Source organism: Bacillus rossius, chromosome 2 (genome assembly GCF_032445375.1).
Source record: "Bacillus rossius redtenbacheri isolate Brsri chromosome 2, Brsri_v3, whole genome shotgun sequence".
Classification (NCBI taxonomy): domain Eukaryota; kingdom Metazoa; phylum Arthropoda; class Insecta; order Phasmatodea; family Bacillidae; genus Bacillus; species Bacillus rossius.
In genome coordinates, this window is record NC_086331.1 from 9712801 (window position 1) to 9734692 (window position 21892).

At 34.3% G+C, this 21892-nt stretch overlaps 1 protein-coding gene across 2 annotated transcripts in view; it reads right to left on the reverse strand.

Moving 5' to 3' along the window:
• LOC134529080 (tyrosine-protein phosphatase 69D) overlaps nt 1–21892 on the reverse strand; it is a 112778-nt gene that overhangs the window by 67651 nt on the left and 23235 nt on the right. For both annotated transcript variants that reach the window (XM_063362787.1, XM_063362788.1), the window contains exons 4-9: nt 19591–19723; nt 15882–16042; nt 15694–15803; nt 10849–11029; nt 10471–10761; nt 2614–2735 (exon numbers count right to left, since the gene is read on the reverse strand). In XM_063362787.1, the coding sequence (XP_063218857.1) occupies nt 2614–2735; nt 10471–10761; nt 10849–11029; nt 15694–15803; nt 15882–16042; nt 19591–19723 (998 nt within the window). The remainder of the gene's footprint in view (nt 1–2613; nt 2736–10470; nt 10762–10848; nt 11030–15693; nt 15804–15881; nt 16043–19590; nt 19724–21892) is intronic.

Sequence of the window (21892 nt, forward strand, 5' to 3'; positions counted from 1 at the left end):
TTCAAAATCTGTCACGCACAGCTGTTGACAGTCTGTATTTCTTAGTACGCCGGATGTTCCGACTATCCACACTAGAAGGGGGGAACGGAGGGAGGGGTAAATGCTGTGGATAATCCAACATCATAGATAATCTGCTAAAAGTTAACATACATGTGATACATAGGCTTAATAAAGTATTTAATCTCACACTTTTTAAATACATATTACAATCGTTTAGTGGTTACTTATGGAAACATTGGACAATTTGTTAGTAAAACATTGGTTTATTTAAATACAAAACTTATTTTTAAATCATGCCAAAGGAAGCATAAACATATGACCAAGTGTAACTTTTACAAGCAGTCTGCAGAAAGACCACTTTCAGTAGCCTGTTGTAAAAAAATAAAATTCATACTTTATTTCACAAGTCATGTGTTTACTGAACCAAATCATACCACACAAGGGCATGTTTAATGTCTTGTTGCAAAAAATCCATGCATAAGTACACAGTAATAATTAAGTTTTAGCAAAATGTTTATCCAAAGTATATTTTCAGAGGCTTTTAACTAAAACTGAAGTTCGATTTTTTTAAATTAAAATGTGAATTTATTCAAGTAGTCAGACAGTTACAGAATAAAAACAATACCATTGAAAAACAAATATGATCATTCTTGTATTGTGATAAAAAAAGCATAAACAAGGAATTTCACTTAGCTTTAAGCAAACGGCTAGCACCAAGTCCATTTGAAGTGTCTTGTTGCATGAAATTAAAAGTTTTACTACCAAAACATAAAATAATTTTTCTAGCAACATGTCTTCTGAACAAAATTTTACCAGGGGCAGAAATATGTAAAGCTATGTATGTTATCACAAAAACTTCTCTTTTTCGTTACAGAGTAAAGCACAAGTTTTGGAGATACCTGCGCAAAGTTCAATTACGATGGCTTCTTACAGAAAATTTAAGAATATTTTATCTAGATGTCAATTTGTTTCAGCAGACAGACATTTTGGGAATAAAATCACATATCAAAAGAGCACCACCTCAATTGTAAAGAATAAACTTTAATGCCAAGCTTCCAGTGTGTGGCAATTCATTTTGAGTGTGTGTCTCCCGCAGTTATCTGCATCTTCGCCTCAAGAGTGGGAATGGAGGGACAAGTGAGAAAGTCAGGCAGAGACTGTCAACAGCTGGGAAAGAGTAGAACAAAGAAGCCATCATGCTGTGATGTCACGTGTAGACCTGCCTTATGGGCAGAAACAGCATGAGCAGAGTTATTGGCGGTGTTCTAAACCACAGCAACAGCAGTTTTGATTAAAATTTTGTTCAACATAATGTGTGCACATAAATTATGGTTAATGACAACACAGTGCCCTACATTAAATTGTTGTTGGCTAGAAAAAAAAATTTCAGTACATTTTTATGCTATTTCGTCCATTTGTGATTCAAAAATCCATAAATGGTTTCTACTCTCTCCGGTCTCAAATGAAGTCAACAAGCCTAAGTCCTAGACATTGGAATTTAATTCTAGATGGTATTAGATTTGGGATATGACTATGAGATTAACTGCATTGATAAAATTTAACACTAGGTAACAAATTTATAAGCATTCAAATGAAATTAATGAAACATTCATAATGAAAATAATAGGGGAAGAGAAATTACTTCAGATTACTTTTTAACAAAATGCAAACACTTGATTATTTTTAACATAATAAATAGTAACTATATAATTTTCTGCAAATAATTATGTTTCATTTCTCTTACTGCTGTCTTATCCTTCAGTAAGAGTAGCCAAAAAACATTCAATCACCTGAAAATATTTAACAAACAAAACAGAAGCCACACATCAATTGTATTTGTTCAACAGCCAATGAGGTGATGGCTTGTGCAATTGGTTGACAAAGGGACAAATAGAAGAAAAGCTGTTTGAATGTGTCTTAAAAGGATGATCTTGGTGACTGGCTAACTATATAAAAATTCAAACAACTCCCTGCTTCTTGGTTGCCTATCTACCCTGACAATGTTTGCTGGCATATAGAGTAAAACATTGGTACACTTAAACACTTTAACATGGATGAAACATGAAAGTCATGCTTGCTTACCAGACATAAGACTTTTAAGGTGGCCGTCTATCAAAATTTTAATAAATAATAATGTATCTTGGATGCCAAAATGTATGAAAACGAAAACCCATCATTAAAATTAGATGATAACAGAATATTTACTATTAACCATTATTCCTTACTATATAAAAGATAGCCTATAAAATGTTCAGGTAACAAAATACATAACAGGGTCATATGCATTACACAAACCATACAATTGAAAAACTCGGAACTCATCACTGTGAGAGTGATATTACAACATCTACTTCTGAGATATAATACATTAAATTACTTCTGTTATAATTAAAATGTGGCAAACCCCTAACACTTAAGACTGGCTTAAATATGAATTTAAAAGAATACTTTTTGCATTTTTTTATTGTTGTGAATAATTCATGCACGTGTTCATTGCAGTGCACCTAGTGCTGTGAGCATTGTGTATTTAAAATCAACCACTAAATAAAATGCCTAAACATGCAAGTAGTAACCACTAGCATCACAAGCAGAAAGATATCTATTATTACTCACGTTGTAATGAACAATTTTTCCATTTGGCTGAAGAGGCGGCAACCATGACACAAAAACAAAACTTGTTCGGCTGATGTTATCGAAACGACAAACAAGGCTCACATTTTCTGGGGGACTCGACTCTGAAATAGGGGAAAGAAATTATTCTCAAACTTTTTCATAACCGGCAACCAACAGTAACCATCATGTTGATACAATTTTGTCAACATTAATTTGTAAACACACTTATTCCTACAATCAAAAAGAAACACCATAATTAAATCATAAATCTTCATTTGATGAAATTAAATAATTGGCAGTAGTTTTTAAATGGTTAGTTATTTCAATAATACTATTAATTAAATTTTTAATGCAACACAAAGTGTTTTAACGCACTGATTTAATGTCGTCCACCATTACGTGTCCGTTTCCAGCCAAGCATGGACTAAAACAACTGTCCCAATGACACAACTGAATACATGGAATGCACAGATACCAACTTCACAACCATCAAATCTCCTATCAGTGACTGCTAAATACAAATATAGTAGGTATATAAAAAGTGAATACATTTTAACTGTACACATACAACTTATGTTTTAAATTACACCAATTGGGAATAAATACAGTAACGAGTCTATGGTTCAGTACATTCTGAAATCCGGAACTATTCGAGCTGCCCGTGTTCAGATTTTTTTTAGGTGGATTCCGGCTGTTGAGCTTGGTCGCTCTACCGGCATTTATTATTTGTTTAGTGTTTGAAATTACTGTTGGCATTCATTTCAGTACAGATTACTATTTTCCAGCAAGTTACATTTCACAGGTACATTTCTGTACTAATCTTTCGACGAAGACCAATGATCATCTTAATTTTGTTTTTGTAGTGCAGCTTATTACAACTTGTTTTGAATACCACTGTACTGTATACTAATATTTCTTTGGTAGTCTCGTTAAAACTTTGTTGCCTTTTGATAATTCGGCATGGCTGTAGTCACAAACGTGCCGAATTGACGACCTTTCTTTGAATACAAAAGTTTTCCATTTTCTTGAACATTACATTGCATGTTAGAATAGTACAAAACCAAAAACAATAACGTAAGACATGTTTCTTCCTCTGACAAAATCATACATAGAAGCTGTTTAGTACATACACTTGCACAACTTAACAGGGTCTAGTTTATTGCACAATGATAACATCTAGGATAATGACTTAATAAAAGTCCTCAAAACAAACCTATTCTGACATTCTGTCTCATAAAGGTATGGTCATCAAAAACACATTTCTTGCACTATTATTGTCTCATGATAAGATGTTTTAAATGAGCAGATTTAAGCCTGCCTTGGTTTCTCTTCAGTTCTTACCAGCGTAAGATCATATGACCGGGGTCACAACTAGCACCCTATTCAATGAACTTAAGGCCCAGATATTTCACTTGACTAACTATATATTGTAACTTGGTTACATTTAATCTAACATAATTTTTTCTAGCCCTATCAGGTACTGTCTCATGTTCAACCTACTGGCAGCTGAAACAATCATTCTCTCAAAATAAACATTTAATCAACTTATATCACTGTTTCATTTGAGTTCTAAACATATACTACAAGCCATTTAGGTACACGCCATCTTTATCCAAGCTGTATGTGAGCGCCAACTAATATATGTTACATTTTTCCTTCCTTTTGATTTTTCATTTATTTTGGTTACAATCTTGTATCAACATAAAGATAAAAAAAAACATTCAAACAGTTCTGAACATTTTGACACAATTCTCACAATACTGAATTCTATGTATGCTTCACTTCTACACATCACACATCACACACAGTATGTTCTTTATAAGCTACTGTACACAAGGAATTAACTGGTTGATATAAAAGTCAGTTATACAATTTATCAACATTGATATTCCATGAACTTTTTTGGTAAGTTAACAATCCTCCTACTTTTCATTGCCATTGGCCTACACATACGTAATTCAGTTTCGTTGGCACCATCATCAAGTGCTTTATTGATGACCGTGGGACTGTCCTCAATTTGGCTAGGCAACTCATCACAACTGTCTTGTACACTATCACTCAGACCATCTCAAGTGACCCGAGTTCTGCTGTATGACATTTCCCTTCAAATTAAACATAGAGTATGATCTTGGTGAACTGTCTGCTCTTCTGCCTGTCCTGGTTCCCATACATCACCATTTTGTATCATAACATCCTTACTACGAAACATGCTTTCATTGACCACTGATCTGTCAAAATGTTATTTCACTGCCTGCTGCTTAGACATCATCTGTTCTCTTCTAACCATAATTTGGGGTTCCAGCTAAGTTGTGATAATGAGTAACTTTGTCAACCTCCTGACATTAGCAATTGTGCAGGAGATACATCAAGACTAGTCAATGGAAGATCACAATATGTTGAGAGTGCTGGAGCAAGGTCACAGCTAGAATGTCCAGCATTTTTAATTAAAGCCTTAGTAATTCCTACTGGTTTTTTTGTCGACATGCCATTAGTCTGCTGATACCAAGGACAAGTTGTGATAACATCAAAATTCCAATCTTTAGCAAAGCTGCAGAATTTTCTAATCGAGAATGGAACATTGTCTATTATTTTTTTTAGGTATTCCATGAGCAGAGAACACTAGCTTGCTCATGCACTCTTCTGCACTTTGTCCTCTATTGAAAGGATTTCAATACACTTACTAAAATAATCAACTAGTATCAAGAAGTTGTGACATTTACACTCACAAATATCTATACCAATTTTTTCAAATGGCGGCCTTGGAACATCCATGGGACAACCACTTTTCTTTCACATTAGCTCACTTGTGAATTTCAAATGTTTTGCACTGTTCCACAATATGTTGCACAAACTGAGAACGTTTAGGCAAGTAGAAAATCTGCTGATGCCTCTTTTTTTTTCATAACCACAATGAGGCTCATGTGCAATTGATACCCTTTCTTATCCAAGATTTTCAGGAATAATAATTTTATCCCCGTAAAACAAAACATCATTATAGAATGTCAAAACATCCCTAACATCACAGAACAACTTTACCTCCTCCGAAACAATATTATTTTTACATCTTGGCCAAACCTGCAACTTTAAAACAGGATCGCTCCTGGTCTCTTTCTGAAACTGTGCAATTCTCTCTTGGCTACTTGACACCCCTGTTTAAAACTATGCACTGTTTAAGAAACTGAATAGTCAAAATTAACAACTTCATCACTGTGACATGCTCTTGATAGCACATCAGCTATCAGCATTTTACTACCTGGAACCCACACAAGTTTCAAGTTGTACTGCAAAAGCTTCAATTTTAACATCTGCAATCGTGGTGTTATCTTCCGCACATCTTTTTGTACGATATTTATGAGCTTATTATCAGTTTGAACAGTAACATCAAGACCATAGACAAAGTTATGAAACTTGTTTAATGCAAATGATATTTCTAAAAACTCAACAATATTAGGATACTGTTCTTCGGTAGATGCTAGAGCTCGCTATGTAAATCGTACAGGCTGCACATTTTGCAGTGAGCATTCCCCCAAAGCAAACACAAGCATCAGCTTGTACAACTATAGGCAATTTATTATCAAACAGCCTAAGAACCGGTACTTGGTTCACTTTCACTTTAACATCTTGGAATGCTTTAATTTGATCAAGACCCCACTCCCATTCTGCTCGTTTCTTGAAGATCTTGTGGTTTTGTTACTTCAAACTGATAAATACTGATAAATATTGCCAAATTCACTATACCTAATATCTTCTGCAACTCTATTTTGTTTGTCAGATCCTTAAGACCCAATATGAACTTTAACTGGTGTGGGTCAGGCACCTTACCCGATTCATCAGAAATTAAGCATAAATATTTTACTTGTGTTAATTTGTACCGTAGTTTCCTGTGATTAAACCTACACTATTTTTCCTTGCTCACTGCATGACCTTGTTTAATATGCTATAATGATCATCTTGTGAAGACGCAGAAACTATCAAGTCATCAAAGTAAATACCTAAACCTTCAATGCCACCAAAACTCTTAGTATTATATCGTTGAAAAACTTCAGGGGCTAGACGCAAGCCAAATGGTAACCTTTCATACTGGTACTTTCCAAAAGGAGGAATGCTATTTTCTTAACATTCTACATTGTGAAACACATCTTTTACAGTAGAACCCCTGTCATACACTTTTCAATGGAGGGCACAAAAATGGTGTATGATGCGGGAAAGTGTATGAAAAGGGAATGGCAATTATAAAAATTTTTTTCAATCTAGCATATCAGCACAATGTCAGATTAAACTTAAATACATAATGTGTAAATAATTGCATTATATTAATGAAAGATATGAATTCATCATTATATATACATATAATAAAACTACCAGAAATGTAAAATACAGTCCATAATCAAGTAAAGCTGACATGAGAAACAGTGATCTTACAAAATGTTATGAAGTCCTTTCTTGGAGGGGGGGGAAAAGTCACCAAGCCTAAATTAGAAATTAAAAAATTAGACTATATTAAAAATAAAATCAGAAAATTTTGCTTGTTTGTTTCATTTTACAAACAATTTTATGCAACAGAACAATTTTCAAAAAAAATTTTAACTTGAGAAACGTAAAATACAAAACAATCCCATCGTAAGAAAACAATAACAAACGGGTATATTCAGTTCAAAGATTAATGAATGCACAAAAAAAGAGATCCGTGCCTTGGTAAAGCGCGTGCACCATTTTCATAATCATTGCTAGTTTGCGCCACTAGTCTCGCTTGGCGCTGGCCATAGATACTACTAGTGAAGTGCACAGTCTTCCTGATACTATCCATATCTATGGTGTGATAAAGTTATTTTCTTACGTTTGCAAAGGTAAACAATGAATGTTTTTTTAAAATAAAAGCATTAAAACGTAGTTTATCAGGAGGAGTATAACAAAAAAAATTGTGAATTTTATGACTTTTTCGCTTCGTAAAAACGTATGAAAAGGGAAATTAATGATTTTATAAGTGTATGTTCCGGGAAAGTAAACCATTGTAAATATAGTACTTTCGGCGGGACCAAAATTAATCGGCGTATGACACGGGAAAATGTATGAAACAGAAACGTATCATCGAGGTTCTACTGTATATCTACTACTGTGTAAAAATTTTTTCCTGTTAGAACCTGGCTTAACTCATCAACAGTAGTGATGGGATAACTAACAGTTTAATACTACTGTTTAAGTGTGTCGGATCAAGACAGATGCAGACCAACTTGTCAGGTTTTTCCACTGACACAATATTGTGGACCCATTTCTGTGGCCCTGTCTACTTTTGAAAATATATTCTTCCTCTCTAGTCTGTTAACTCCTACTTTATCTTAGGCTTTACTGTTTCAGGAATTCTTAGAGAAGTATTTACAACTGGAGTCACATGTTCCTTCACTTGTATGTTGTATTTACCCGTATACATGCCCTTACCCTAAAATAATGATTTGTACCTATTAACAAATCAGTCTAATTAAGTTTGTGATTGGGCAGCCAAACTTGTGAAGTTAATTTTCTTTCTATTAGACCAAACTGCACACATGCATTAAGTCTAGTATTGGCATAGACAATACATCCACAACAGCAAATTGAATATTAACAACTTTGCTGTTAATAACACACCTGACAATTTCATAACCTACGACTTCCACTTTGTGATTACTGTAACTAACAAGGGTCAAGTTATATTTCTGAAGTGTACTGCATGTCAGACCCAATGTTTTGAATACACTGAAAAGCAAAACATTGCAATCGACACCTGTATCCTGGTTGCACTCAATTAAATGGTCATAATACCCCAGTTTGAGACCACAAACAAATTATATTATTTGTACTCCCTATGATGCTTATGTAGAACTCCTCAAATGAAGATCAAATATCTTGAGGTTGACTATCCACAGGATTTATACCACCACCTACTCTAGCCTCAAAACACACAGCAGAACAGTTCATACCATTACATTTGTTGCACTGTTTACAATAAGAAAAACATTTTCCCCAGGCATGATTTCCATCACATTTTCCACACGTCTTACGTAACCCCCAATCCAAAAACCTGCCACTTCAGTTTAATTTTCATTCTTCGGACCTGCTACTTACAATGACGGTTTCAGGCTGTGCTGATGTTTTGATACAACTGCTAGGACAGCAGTATCTTCATCTTTCTTCAAAATGCCTTGTTGCTGTTTACTAAGTTCTGCTACCTGACACATTTCAACAGTTTTGACAAGACTAATGTTAGGTTGACGCAGCAGTCTTTGTTGCAAGGTTGTAATGAATATTCTGCTCCTTGAAGTCACAGCTTCTGGCCAGCTTTTTCAGGTCATTATAAAAAGTTTCTAACGATTCACCTGTGTTCTGAGTTTTCACGAAAAACTTGTCTCTTTCAGTAACAATGTTGAATCTTGGTTTTATGTACGCATCAAAGGCACTAAACACGTCCTCCATTTTAACAGCAGACACATCCATAGCAAATTATTAAATTCGCCAGCGCTTATTATCCAATGCAGTTTAAAAATCATTTACACTTTTTTTTTTTTTTTTGGTTTCTGATGTTTTGTCATTGTCCGACAGTGGGAAAAAAGAAAAAAAAAATTGTCAAAAATTTTTGAAATTGTTTGCTGCATCTTCATTTAGTAGCAAACCACTTGGTGGCTTGAAGGTTTCCATTGTGCCCACCCGGTGAACACCGCAACTCTTGATGGTTTCCACACCATTCTCATTGTTAAAAACTCAGGTTTATTAACTTACTATTGCCTTTTGTTTTAATATAACACCATCAACATACATTTAATACATTATTTATCCCAGTACTGACAACATGTTTCATTTTAGGTTTATCATATAATACAAGCCATTCAGGTACATGCCATCTTTTTTGTCCATGCTATACCTAATCTATGTTACAATCACCAAACAGCTTCAGATTGAAATTGAATCTTCGGAAACCATCTAAGGCACATGATAGACAAACTGAACTTATTTATACGTATAATTGCAATATGGTGTAATTAAAGAACAAATATCATAGCTTCATCTGTTAGTTTCACTTGATGAAAGTACAGTGAAAAGTTTTATTACTGTTAATTCAATGCTTAACTCATCACCAGGTGGAATGGGATATTATACCAGTTTTCAACACTTACTTAATTATGCAGGTCTAAGCATAAGCAAAGCAGCAGTAACACATTAGGATTTTCAAAAATTGTGATAGTGTTCACCCAATCAGTTACATGGTTGACCTTTACAATGATTTGATTTTGTTCTAGACCATGCAGTGTATTTTTAAGTTTCCCTAGAATAGAAAATAGAGCATCTGAATTGACTACAAAAAACTGACTTATTTTTAAGATCCATATCAATCTGTTCTGGATAGCTTCCTATTCTATCAAGAACATTTTTTATTTTTTAGCAATAAACTGAGCAGTAAAATAATCTTTGTAGGTGGTGTTCCTGACCAAGTGTGTAATGGAAGTCCACTGCCTTAAACTTTCCTGCAAAAAATTATATTTGTTACCCGCCTAAATACGACCTGTTGTCTCAGTGCCAGAGCTACTGCCTGGTGAGTCACAAGGGCGTGATTCTATTGTAGAGCTACACTTGGAACATTTCCTTCCCTGGTGCTGTCCCTTCACTGGCAACGGTGGACCATCGCAGTATCAACTCACCTGGTAGGCATTACTCATGTCATGACCACCTCCTAGTGTGATGGGTGGACCTAACACCCCATCATAAGCCTAACCCAAAAATATTGTAGAATTATTCAAAGGTACAGCCACAAAGCCATGGAAAACTCCCAGCATTTAAGATTTTGGACTGCAAAAATGGGACATGAACTAAAACATGAGCCTTTACCTCCATCCATTGTCGTACCATTAACTTCTTCGGACCAGTTTCCACACTTTGTGTATTCGTTACAAGCAGCAACTTTGAAATGGTATGTAGTCGCTGGTTCCAGATCCAGGAAGAGATACAGATTGTTTGACTGTGCATCAGGAATGGCCTCTTTATGAATATGGTTATTTCGAACATTTAACGTGTAATAAGTCACATGATCCTTCACATCATCTGGTGGCGAAGACCAACCAACAGTTATTGAATTTCTTGTAAATCCCTTCACTGATATTTCCGGTATAAATTCAGGGTCTGGAAAAATAAATCATATTGTTAGCATCATCTAACAGTCCTTAATAAAACACTAAATTGAGCCATTTCTTAAATTTAAAGAATTACCTTTAGCCAAAGTTTTTTCCATAGCAGCATACTGTGCGGTGCTTATTCCATGAAGATTCTCAGCGCTTAGTTTTAGGTTGTATGCAGTATTTGGTTCCAGATCTTTCCAAATGTAGCTTGTGCGGTTGCCATAGATTGGGTCGGTATTGTACGTCCACTCCTTTGAACCATTTTTGGACTTCTACACAGAAAAAAGTATCAGTTTAACAGTATTATCGTATGCTGAAAGTGACATGTAACAATAAATATAGCAGTTCATAATGGCTACATTAATGAAATTTCCAATTTCTGGTGTTTTATTTTTCAATACCATTAGCAAATTCGAAATAACAGAAATATACATAATTTAGCATTAGCCTATACTCCTATACACAACAAGGCTCATGATGACTGTTGTAATCTGAATACACATTCAGGTATACTATGATTAGCTATATAAAAGTATGTACTACACATTTTTAAGCAACTAATACCAAACCAGTCAGTTTGAAAGCAAATAAACAAACATTCACAAAGAAAATGTTGATTATAGCATAATCCTAAAAATGTGTCACTATTTGGGTGAATCTCAACGGCACAAGCTAGGTCTTAATTTTTTTTAACGAGTTAATATTTTAGCATTTGTTAACTTTCAGCTTCATTTTATTTCTTTTGAGCATTTTGTAGTTTTGCGGGACTTTTCATTTCAATTTACCTGGGGCTCAAGCCTGACAGCCTTTTGTCAACCAGCGGCTGACTTCCTTCCAGGCGCTTGCGTTAGTAGCGGGAACCAATAGCATACGCCCCATCACTCCCTGTGTGCAACTTGAGTGCCAGCTCCCATGCATGCAGTCACATAGCCTGACTCACGTGGATTGCGTGTAAGTCACATACACCCCATTAGCATCGTTCGACAACAGTGTTTACCAATCGTGTTCCTGTGCCTTAAAGCACGTGCCTGATTACAGCATGCCTTCGTGACACTTCTCATAGTGCCAGTGGTTTCTTCATGCCCATTCCCCCTCCTCCTGTGGTTCTAAGAACCCAGTGCTGGACTGAGACAAATCACACACTTTTCTCACCTTGCCAGCACATTTAGGCGCATAAACCTCCCCTTTCCACCTTTCCTTTTGGGATGACTCAAGCCTATTCCAGCGCTTGTGAGCTGCTCCCATGCGTGACCTCCAGACCAATTTAGGAACTAAATAAAAGTCCCCGGTAGTTCTGGTGTTAGCCACCAGTGAGCGTCACCTATTGAACTCCCTACTCTAGCCTTTATGTCCACCCTCGAGCTCAGCGTACCAACTACCAGCCACTTTTGGCAACTCTATGTTCAAGACTACTCTAGCACCAAACTTTGCCATGCAGCACCACTTTACAAGTCAGAGATCTCCCCACCCCCTTCCTTTAGTTTAGCCCCACCCCCTTTTTTGTCTTTTCCACGTGCTCCCTAAGCCCCATTTTAACTAGACGTGGCAACTTTCCCCACGTGCTATCTCTTCCTAATAGGATCTCTCTTTCAGGATCTGAATCTTCTCCGAATCGATAGTTTGGCGACGAAATGTTCTGTATGACTTGTAGGCATGTCGTAGGGAAGTCCCTTTTTTTTTCATTTTCTAAGATGTAGCACCATTATTTATTTTTGATCTAGAATGACTGTTGTGGTTTTGGATTTTCCCACGACTAAAATTATGGTTTTGACGTCGACCGGGGCTTCGCACCCTAAGCCTGGTCGGACTCCGCTACCTTTTTCTTCCCGTCTCGCACCTAACCACTCCTTCCCGGCATTAGTACCACCGATGTACTTACTCGTGTGAGTTCAAACACAGGGTTGATACACATTTTTTGAATATGAAAAGCCCTGACTTTTCCAGGTTCAGGCCATATAGAAAATTTTCCAAACCTATACATTATGATTATAGTCATACTTTGTAACTTGTTTTGGAAAGTTTGTAAACAGAAATTTTTATTCAGCATATTTGCAACATGAACATATGATAATTGGTGTAAGACATGTCCTTTCAGAGAGTTTACCTCTTAGTAATAGTTAACTTTGTAACGTTGCAAGACCCCTGCCCTCCTAGCTAAATATTTTTTCTTCTAAACTGTTTTCATGCATAGAATATTTCTTAATAAGTCTATGCTATAAGCTGTGTTTACATTTTGAGATAGTATAGTCAGACGTTAATGTGTACTTATCATTATTAATATGTTTTGTAAACGATGGTTGGTGGGTGTTTAGATTTCTTAAAAAGTCTCGCTAAGAATATTTTACAGTTTTTATGTATTTCAGAGTTTATATTTGCACTTGCTGTGTGTTTTAAGAACGTACTTTGTATTTTAACAGACATTTAAATCATTACTATTATTTTATGTAATTTTTCACAAATAAGTCATTGTAATGGATTTTTGTCTGTTTTGACCAACTTTTTCAGGTTTTTTCTAAATAAGTTTAATTTTGTCAAGTAATTTGTATTAGGATTGCTGTTTTTAATTTTCATTAACGTGTTACATAATTGTCTGATAATCACTTATTTAGGGTTTTCAAGAAAGCTTTTAAACTTTGTTTACTAATTATATTTGTCTAACACTGTGTATGAATGTTTTCTACAATATTTATTTTGATTTTAATATGGTACTATAGTGATATGTTACATTTTTATTCATAACGGGCTGTTACATAATGTTCTAGAACAATGGACTTGGTGTGGGGATGTATTAGAAAGAGGCAGGTATATGAGACCTATGAGTACGAGTGAGATAGAAACGGTGATTCCCCACCAAGAGAGAGACAGAAACTATCTCTCTTCGGAGCGTGGGAAACCAAGGTCAGACGTTTTTGATAAAATTAAGAAGGGACGGAGAATGGGAAGTCCCTGTCTATATGTATGGAAAATGGTTTTCAGAGCTTATGTTGTGTACTATTATTGGCTTGTGATTTGAATTGTGTGTGAGAGAGAGTGTGATTGGTCGGAGAGGTCATGTGACTTCTCCTTCCTGCGTATTGAAGAAGGTGGCATGACTTCACCAGTCGTCTGTCGATCGCTGCACCAGGAGGGCGCGTTCGGTGGCTTCTCACCAAATATGTAGGAATTTTGAGGAGGATAAATTTAACGTCGGTAGCTAGATCCATGCCGAAGAGAGTAAATTAATCATTTGTTGTTTTGGAACTTTTTGGACACTTTTAACTAGAAATTGCGGCTGCCGACGTCGGCGTCTGGCTCATGGCGAAATTCGTTTTCGCTGGGTGCGGCCATGTTTGAGGCCGCACTGATTTCATGTACTTACAGTAAAATGTTACTGAAGGACTTAACCTACGTTAATTTTCATTAATTCTCATCGCCCGAGCTGCGAGCAATTCTCGACAGGTGGATGCACGAGTTGAATGAGTCAGAAAAATTTTGAAAGTGATTGGATATGTCTGTGCAGCATTCTATTTAAAAAAAATAAAACAAAAACTACAATTGGCGCTTAACATCTCTGTTTTTATTTTTTTATGTAACGAACCGTTATAACTTAAGTACTCTTTTTAATGAGTGGTTTAACTATGTGCAATTAAACTTCAAGTAGAACAAATTAATAAATGTCAAAAATGTATAAAAACATGAATTTTTAATATTCATATGAGTAGGCCCACAAATGAACTAACACATCATATAAAAAAAGTACTTAAAAATTTCAAAGAAGTAATAGTAAATCTGCTATTTTACAAATTTAAAATAGCAAAGATGGCATGGTTAAAGATATATAATGTTGGTACAATGTAAAGTTTTTATGACATTTAAAAATGCTGATAGTATGTCTGTTCACAATGACTCAACAATAAAAATACAAACGTGTGATTAGGCTTCTATGAATAGAGTTTTTTTTCTACTCAAATCAAATTTTGTATAAAATATCACAATATTCATGTATATCAAATATTTTTCTAACGGAATTTTAACATACAATTGAATTTTTTTTTCACACTCACAGAATCCAAGAAAAATTGATACAAAAAAGTAAAATAAAAAAGAGAGAAATATACATAGAACCATTAAAAAGTTGTGTAAAATAAAAGAAATTTAAAAAAAAAAAACTAGCAATGCATGCTCTTAAACCAGTAAATTTTAAGATTGAAAGTTGTCTTGTTGATATGGTTACATACATAAAACAGATAATTATTAATAATTTTAAATCATAATCATTGATTATTCGTAAATATAAAACAATGTGTGAATAATAAATATTGCAGTACAAACATAAATTTCTCAATAAATCATCTTGGCAAGGGCAAGGGTCTTGCAACATCACAACTTGGTTACAGAGTTCTAACATTTGATAGCATGAATCCTTTAATTCTGACCTTACATTTTGCGATGACTGACAATTTAAATATGTAGAACACTGATGGGTAAGAGCATTCTCAAAACTCGAATGCTCTCCACGCACACCCAAGTTTCACAGATGTGTCAGCTCTCATCTGTTCGCAGTGCTTTCAAAACAACTGCTTGCCGCTACATGCATTCTGCCCCCTCCCCCCCCCCCCTTTTCCACTCTCTCCCTCCGTTGGCTGTGAGAGCCTAGCCCAAGCCGCAAAGAAACTTGAATTAAGTGAGCATACACATTCATAATTTAATTAAAATCAATAACAGCAAAAAAAATGTAAAAATAAGCTGTCAAAATATCATGTAGTCATGCTCAGATATTCATGTCAAAGAATTCACTTCAAGCAACCCTCATCATTATGACATGTTTCTAATGTCGACAAGACATTAAGCATAACTCATTCATCAGCATGCCTTGTAAAATGAATTTCAGTAATGGCGTGGATAAAAATTTTTTGAAGAGTTAACAACTCTTCTGCATAACTAGTGAATTACATACCTGTACAACGAAACGTATGACTGCATCATTCCCATCATTAACAGTCCAATTCAGAAATATACTGTGGGCACCAACGGCTTTCACGTGATCTATTTTCACTTGCGGCTGACCTGCACAAGAAGTTCGCTGCTTTACACTTGAATCAATCTTAACAATTAAGATATTATGCACATGAAGGGAACACTTACCATGTACAAAAAGATCTGCAGATGCATTTACTGTATTCTCCCGTCCCACAGCCATGCACAGGTATGTGCCATTATCCTTACGACTCGTTGTAGAAAATATTAATTCTGATTTAACCCATGTTCCATTTTCTCCTTTCGTAATATTAACTGTGTAGGAATGCCTGTGAAGTACATTTTATTACGATTAAAACACAAATTACATCAAAAAGTACCATAAACTACAACACATACTTTTTTTATAGTTTCCTGTAGATATATTTGCTTATAGTTGAAGTATATAGATCTTTCAAAGAACCACATGCATACCAGTAAAAAAAATTACTGTTGAAAAAATATAGTCTTCACAAATCACCACCAAAAAAATGTATGCAGAAAAAATGTACCTAAAATGATCATGCATACCACACTTAAAACCAAAGGGGACATATTTGTTACCATTACCACACAATTTACAAATGTTATATGAGTATCTATTACTACGTCTTGCTTGTACCTGCTATCATAAGCAAGCCACGTTTTCCATCAAAGCATAGTATAAAACACGTCAACCATAGGATCAAGAATAGTCCAAAAAATTCTGATGACTTGATGAAGTTATGAAAGATGGCTTTAACAATGATGGGATAGCGATATAAATGTGGGAGTTACTGATGTACTTTTGCATATATCAAACCATTTTTCAAGTTTCTACATATTCCCAACCAGTAATCAATTGCCTGCAATGCCAAAATTTTTTTTTAAAAATTAATTTCAATGACATTAATCAATGAGTCTTATACTATGCAAAAATTATAACTAAATTGATTATTACCTGCTAAATGGAAAAAGTAAAAGTTATAGGTACCAAGATCTTAAAAAAAAGCCAGTAAATTAACCATAATCAACAAGTCAATATAATTACTTAATGGCTCAGTAAAACTTTATGAAAAAATAAAACCCACAATTTAATTTTAACAAAAAAAAGTGTGTACGTAGAGTCCACGGACGACAGAAGGGAAACTTCTTGCTTATTTGGTAAAGATAGAGATTAATTATTTACATTTTCAATGGCACTATTCACATCAAAATTTATGGTACTTACAATTTAATTGCATCAATTAACAACTATTTTCCACACAAATATATAAACTGTAGCTAATTTTAATAAAATAATAAAAATATGGTCAATCGTTAACTGTTAGCAAGCAGGCAGGCACCACTCGAAAGGAAAACCCCCCTAAAAAGTGGTCACTACCACAACTGGGCAACCAGCTAAGCAGCCTAAACCACGCACTTGCAGGGACTACAACAGACACACATACAATCATAAAAATAACAGAGATAAAATGACAAACAGACAGGGACATGGACCATTTAAAAAAAGAAAGTAACATAGAATAATAGCATAACAGCAAAACATAAAGCTAATTTAGCACAGTAACATTAACTTTAAGGTAAATATAAGCAAAGTATAAATGTTTTAACCATCTAAATTCATATCAAATTTGTTTAGAGTTTGAAATTAATCGGTAAATAATATCATTGTTATTGTGGACTGCACACAAAAGCTGATAATAAGCGACTATTGAATTGGGGCACCCTTAGGCCAGTATTATCTAAAATATATTTGCAACTGATTTTGAAATTATTATAACATTTATAAACAAAAAGTGAGTCTTTGTAATCTGAAAGGGAAATTAAAGTATTTTGAGGGAAATTCTTTAGAATTATTAGTTTTAAAATTTTGTTTTCAATGTATTCTATTTTGACACTATCAGATGTATTGATTCTATTCCAAATTATTGAGCAGTATTCTAATTTAGAGCTGATTAAAATCAAATGGGAGTGAGAGAATAGAATCGAAAATAGTAGCATGAAAAGTGATGTACTTAATTAGAGCTAGGGTTTTTTGGGAATTGAAAATTAAATATTCAATGTGCTGATGAAAGTATAATTTTGAATCTAAAATGATGCCAAGATCATTACTAATTTTTTTTTATTTGGAAAATTGAAGTGTTTTATAATTTACAGTCATAACTAACATATTTTTATTTCCTGGTAATATATATATATATATATATATATATATATATATATATATATATATATATATATATATTGCAAGTAACTAAATTTAGTTTGCACCACATATTAATTTAATTTACCTCATTTTGAAATAGTGGACTCCTAAGCTAGCTTTACACAAGGAGGAATTGCTGTTATTAATGTATACGTAGGAAGTTCTGTTATTTAGATAGCTAAAGAACCAATAGACATAATTGCCAATTAAACCAAAATTTGATAACTTTCCAAGCAGTATTCAATGATTAACGGTTATCAAATGCTTTAGCAAGATCATAATAGCAAGCATGCCAACTATTAATGACTTCTAAGTAGGATTAAGGAAAATGATTACGAAATTAGTAGAAGTAGTCATTCCTGCTCTGAGCCCATGTTGATTATTGGATAATTTATTTTTTATTTGAAAATTTAAAATTTTGAGAAAAAATCTTTTCAAAAATTTTAGAAAATCTGTTCACTAGAGATATAGGTTTGTAATTAAAAACATTTAATTTAGAACCATTTTTGTAAACAGGAATTACTTTGGCAATTTTCCTTTTATTCTGAAAAACTTGAGATTTTAAAATAGAACTAAATAAATGTTTTTAAAATGGTACTAGTAGTTTAGAGCAACCTTTTAGAATGAAATATGGTATGCCATCAGGACCTTTTTGTCCTTGAAGATTTTAGGGCATTATTAAACCGACAGTACAAGGCTTTCAGAAATGGTAAGTATAGATATTGTGTCAAAGGTACTTGTGGTGAAGGGTATTCAGGGATTATGGCTTGATATGACATAAATACTAGAACAATACTAACAAAAAACACTGGATAATAAGACATGATCACTTGAAACATCATCACTGATTTTTAGTGAATGTTGTTTATTACAGTCATTTTTCATAATTTTGATATAGCACCAAAATTTTTGAGTTGTTCTTTATATTATTGTTGATATTTCGGGTCCAATGATATTTGTCATGCTTGATTCGAATTTTAACATGTTTTGGTAATGAGAAAAATAGGTACAGTAGTAAATGATGTTCTATCTTCTATAAAAATTTGTGGAAATGTTTCTTTGATTTAAGGGTGTGTATTAATTCCCTTGAACACCAATGAGGATATTTAGAAGCCTTTTTAGTAGACAACAGGATGAAGACATTTTTTTTTCAAATACAGGTATTTAGTTGATTAATAAGATCATTAACATCAAAAGATTTATAGTAATTGGACCAGTTGTAATTTTTTAACGAATTGGAAATACTAAAAAAATCACAGTTTTTGTATTTTTCAAAATATAGAAGAAAATTTATTAATGCTGTTTACACAGTCCATTGTAGTGTTAATACTTACTTACATTAAATTGATTTTCAGCCAAAAGTAAACTTCATCAGTAATCAAGAATTATTCTGATGTATTCGCTACTCTCTTAAATTTGCAAATAAGACATTAACCGATAATTTCAACGTCTTTAAGTAACAACAGCACAACCACCATCATTAATTACACTTTTCAGCACTGTTATGAACTCATTTTCAACATTTTTTTTAACTACACCATCAGAGATTAAAAACACACTATTATAATACAGCTATATTTTCCAATGTGAAACTTTTATATAAAAAAGTAACCATTACTGCTATTACTTGAAAAGATAGGTGATAGTTACTTTTGTGAGGCGGTATCACCAAGTTTCTCCCATTTTATGTCGACAATAGGGAAGCCTTTCACCTCACAGGTAAGTGTTGCTGGTTGTGTAAGATTTTTATGATCTCCATGAATTCTAACAATTTCCAATGGCACTAGAACAGAAAAATAAAATGTTTAAGCTGTCTATGGAATTAACACACTTTACATTTCCCTATTTTCAATCACTATGAATTTTATTTATGATTACATAAATTACATTGTACACAAATGCAAAGTGAATAAAACATGAATGAGATTCCAACCCACATCTTAGGTGTAAGCACAATATTGCAATAAACATATGTATTAAGGATTTCAAGCAACATAGTACAAAAAACAAAGTACATAACGTAAATAAACACTGCAGCATAAATAAATACCTGAAACAATCGCCAAAATAATTTGTTTTTAACAACTGATACTGTAAAACATCTGGAGAATGTTTATGGTGCATCGTCATCGCCGCCAATATCGCCGTCAACTCGTACGTCTCGTGATCGGCCGGGAGCAGGATTTTCCTTCTCCTGAGATGAAGCAGCACGAATGATGGCATTTTTAAATGCCTCTTGAAGTGTCACTTGTTTTGGTTTAGTTTCCGCAATAATTCCACCTTCTGAGTTATTGATAATGTTAAGTGTTTTCGTTTTTTTTCGCTACCACCCATCTTTATATCGGAATGCCTTTTTGCCATTGCCGTCTTCAAATATGGCAACACGTTCGTGTAACAACACGGTTAACTACTAAACACGATAAAACAACTCCTATCGTAGCCAAGCAGCAAGCTGTAACTGGCGCTAGTTTGCCGGACAAACGGTAAACACAGCGCCTCGGCATTGCCAAATTGCATGCTGCCTTGCTGACGCAGTGCTGCCAAGTCACTCGCTCGCACTAGTCACGCGATCGCGACTTGAGTTTGCCACACAACTGCGAACAATATCGCGGACGTTGAAGTTTCGAAAAAAAATTCGGATTTTAGAGCTGTTAACTTTTGAACAAATCTTTTGAGATTTCCCTTTTTGCAAGATACTGAAACCTCAGCAGACGTATTGAACGTAGTTGTGGTGAAATAAGAGCTACTAACTGTACTGTTAAGTAACTTCCTTTTTTCCAAAACCGAGTGGAAATCTTGTAAAATCTTGTAAAAATATAAATAATTTTTGGGTATATTTGTACAAGCCAATATTTAATTGTAAATTATTTGTATTTCTGTGACAGACTTTTAACTTTAATTCATGGGTGCACTAAATTACATAATGTTTCTGAACTGCAAAGTTATACTTTCGTGGCAAGTGCCGTTTTTATTTAGAGCATCGTAATCTTGCGCCACAATCTATTCAAAATAACACTCTTTAAAGAAGCAACATCATGTTTTGTAAATACATATTCTCTTTGTTTATGAGTTATCACCAAACTCACCCAACTGTCAGGATAGGCAACATCCGTTTTAGAAAGTAAAGTAGGCAAACGATTCTATAAACACAATAACATTTGTTATTTTTTGGCATCCAGGGAGTGCAAATATTGTTCAAAGATGCCACAAGTCATCCATGCTGTTTTGTTATTTGTATACCTACATGGTAAAGTTTTCACATTTTTAAAGCATTGTGGATTTTTGGCCTTCCCAATTACAAAAAGTGGAAGTTTCTCGGACCCAACCATGTTGGCCCCCACTAGTACAGTGAGCCTATCCTTGCTTTGTTTACCATGGCAAGCCTCTCCTTTTAAAACACACGTCTTGCCAGGCAGCATTTGGGAAAAAGCCGAACTCATCAACATTGAAAATGTCCTTCGTTTCATACTCAGATAGAATTTGAGGCAATAATACTTTCCATGCATCTATTGATTCTCCACCCACACTCTCAGATTCTCCACTTATTGCCTGGTACACAATGCCAGTCCTATTCTTTAATTGGTGAAGCCAACCATTTGATGCTTTGAATTCAACATTAAGTGTCAACACAATCTGTTCCGTTTTTCCTTTTAAAATCATGCCACTCAATGGTATGTTTCCTGCATGCTATCCAAACCATTCAAAGCAAGCTTTATCAATTTCTTCAAATTTTCCACCCACTCTTCCTTTCCTTTTATGTCGAAATATTGCCAGCCTCGGAATATATTTTATCTTGTTTGGCAACAATGGTATTCAGTGTTGATGGTGGTATTCACAGTTCTTTAGCGATCACCGTTCGTGGAATTTTGGGGTTGGAATTAACTTTGTTTATAATGTCCAGCTTTTCTTTTAATGAAAACACTTCGTGTTTAACCACACTCTTAGTTAACGC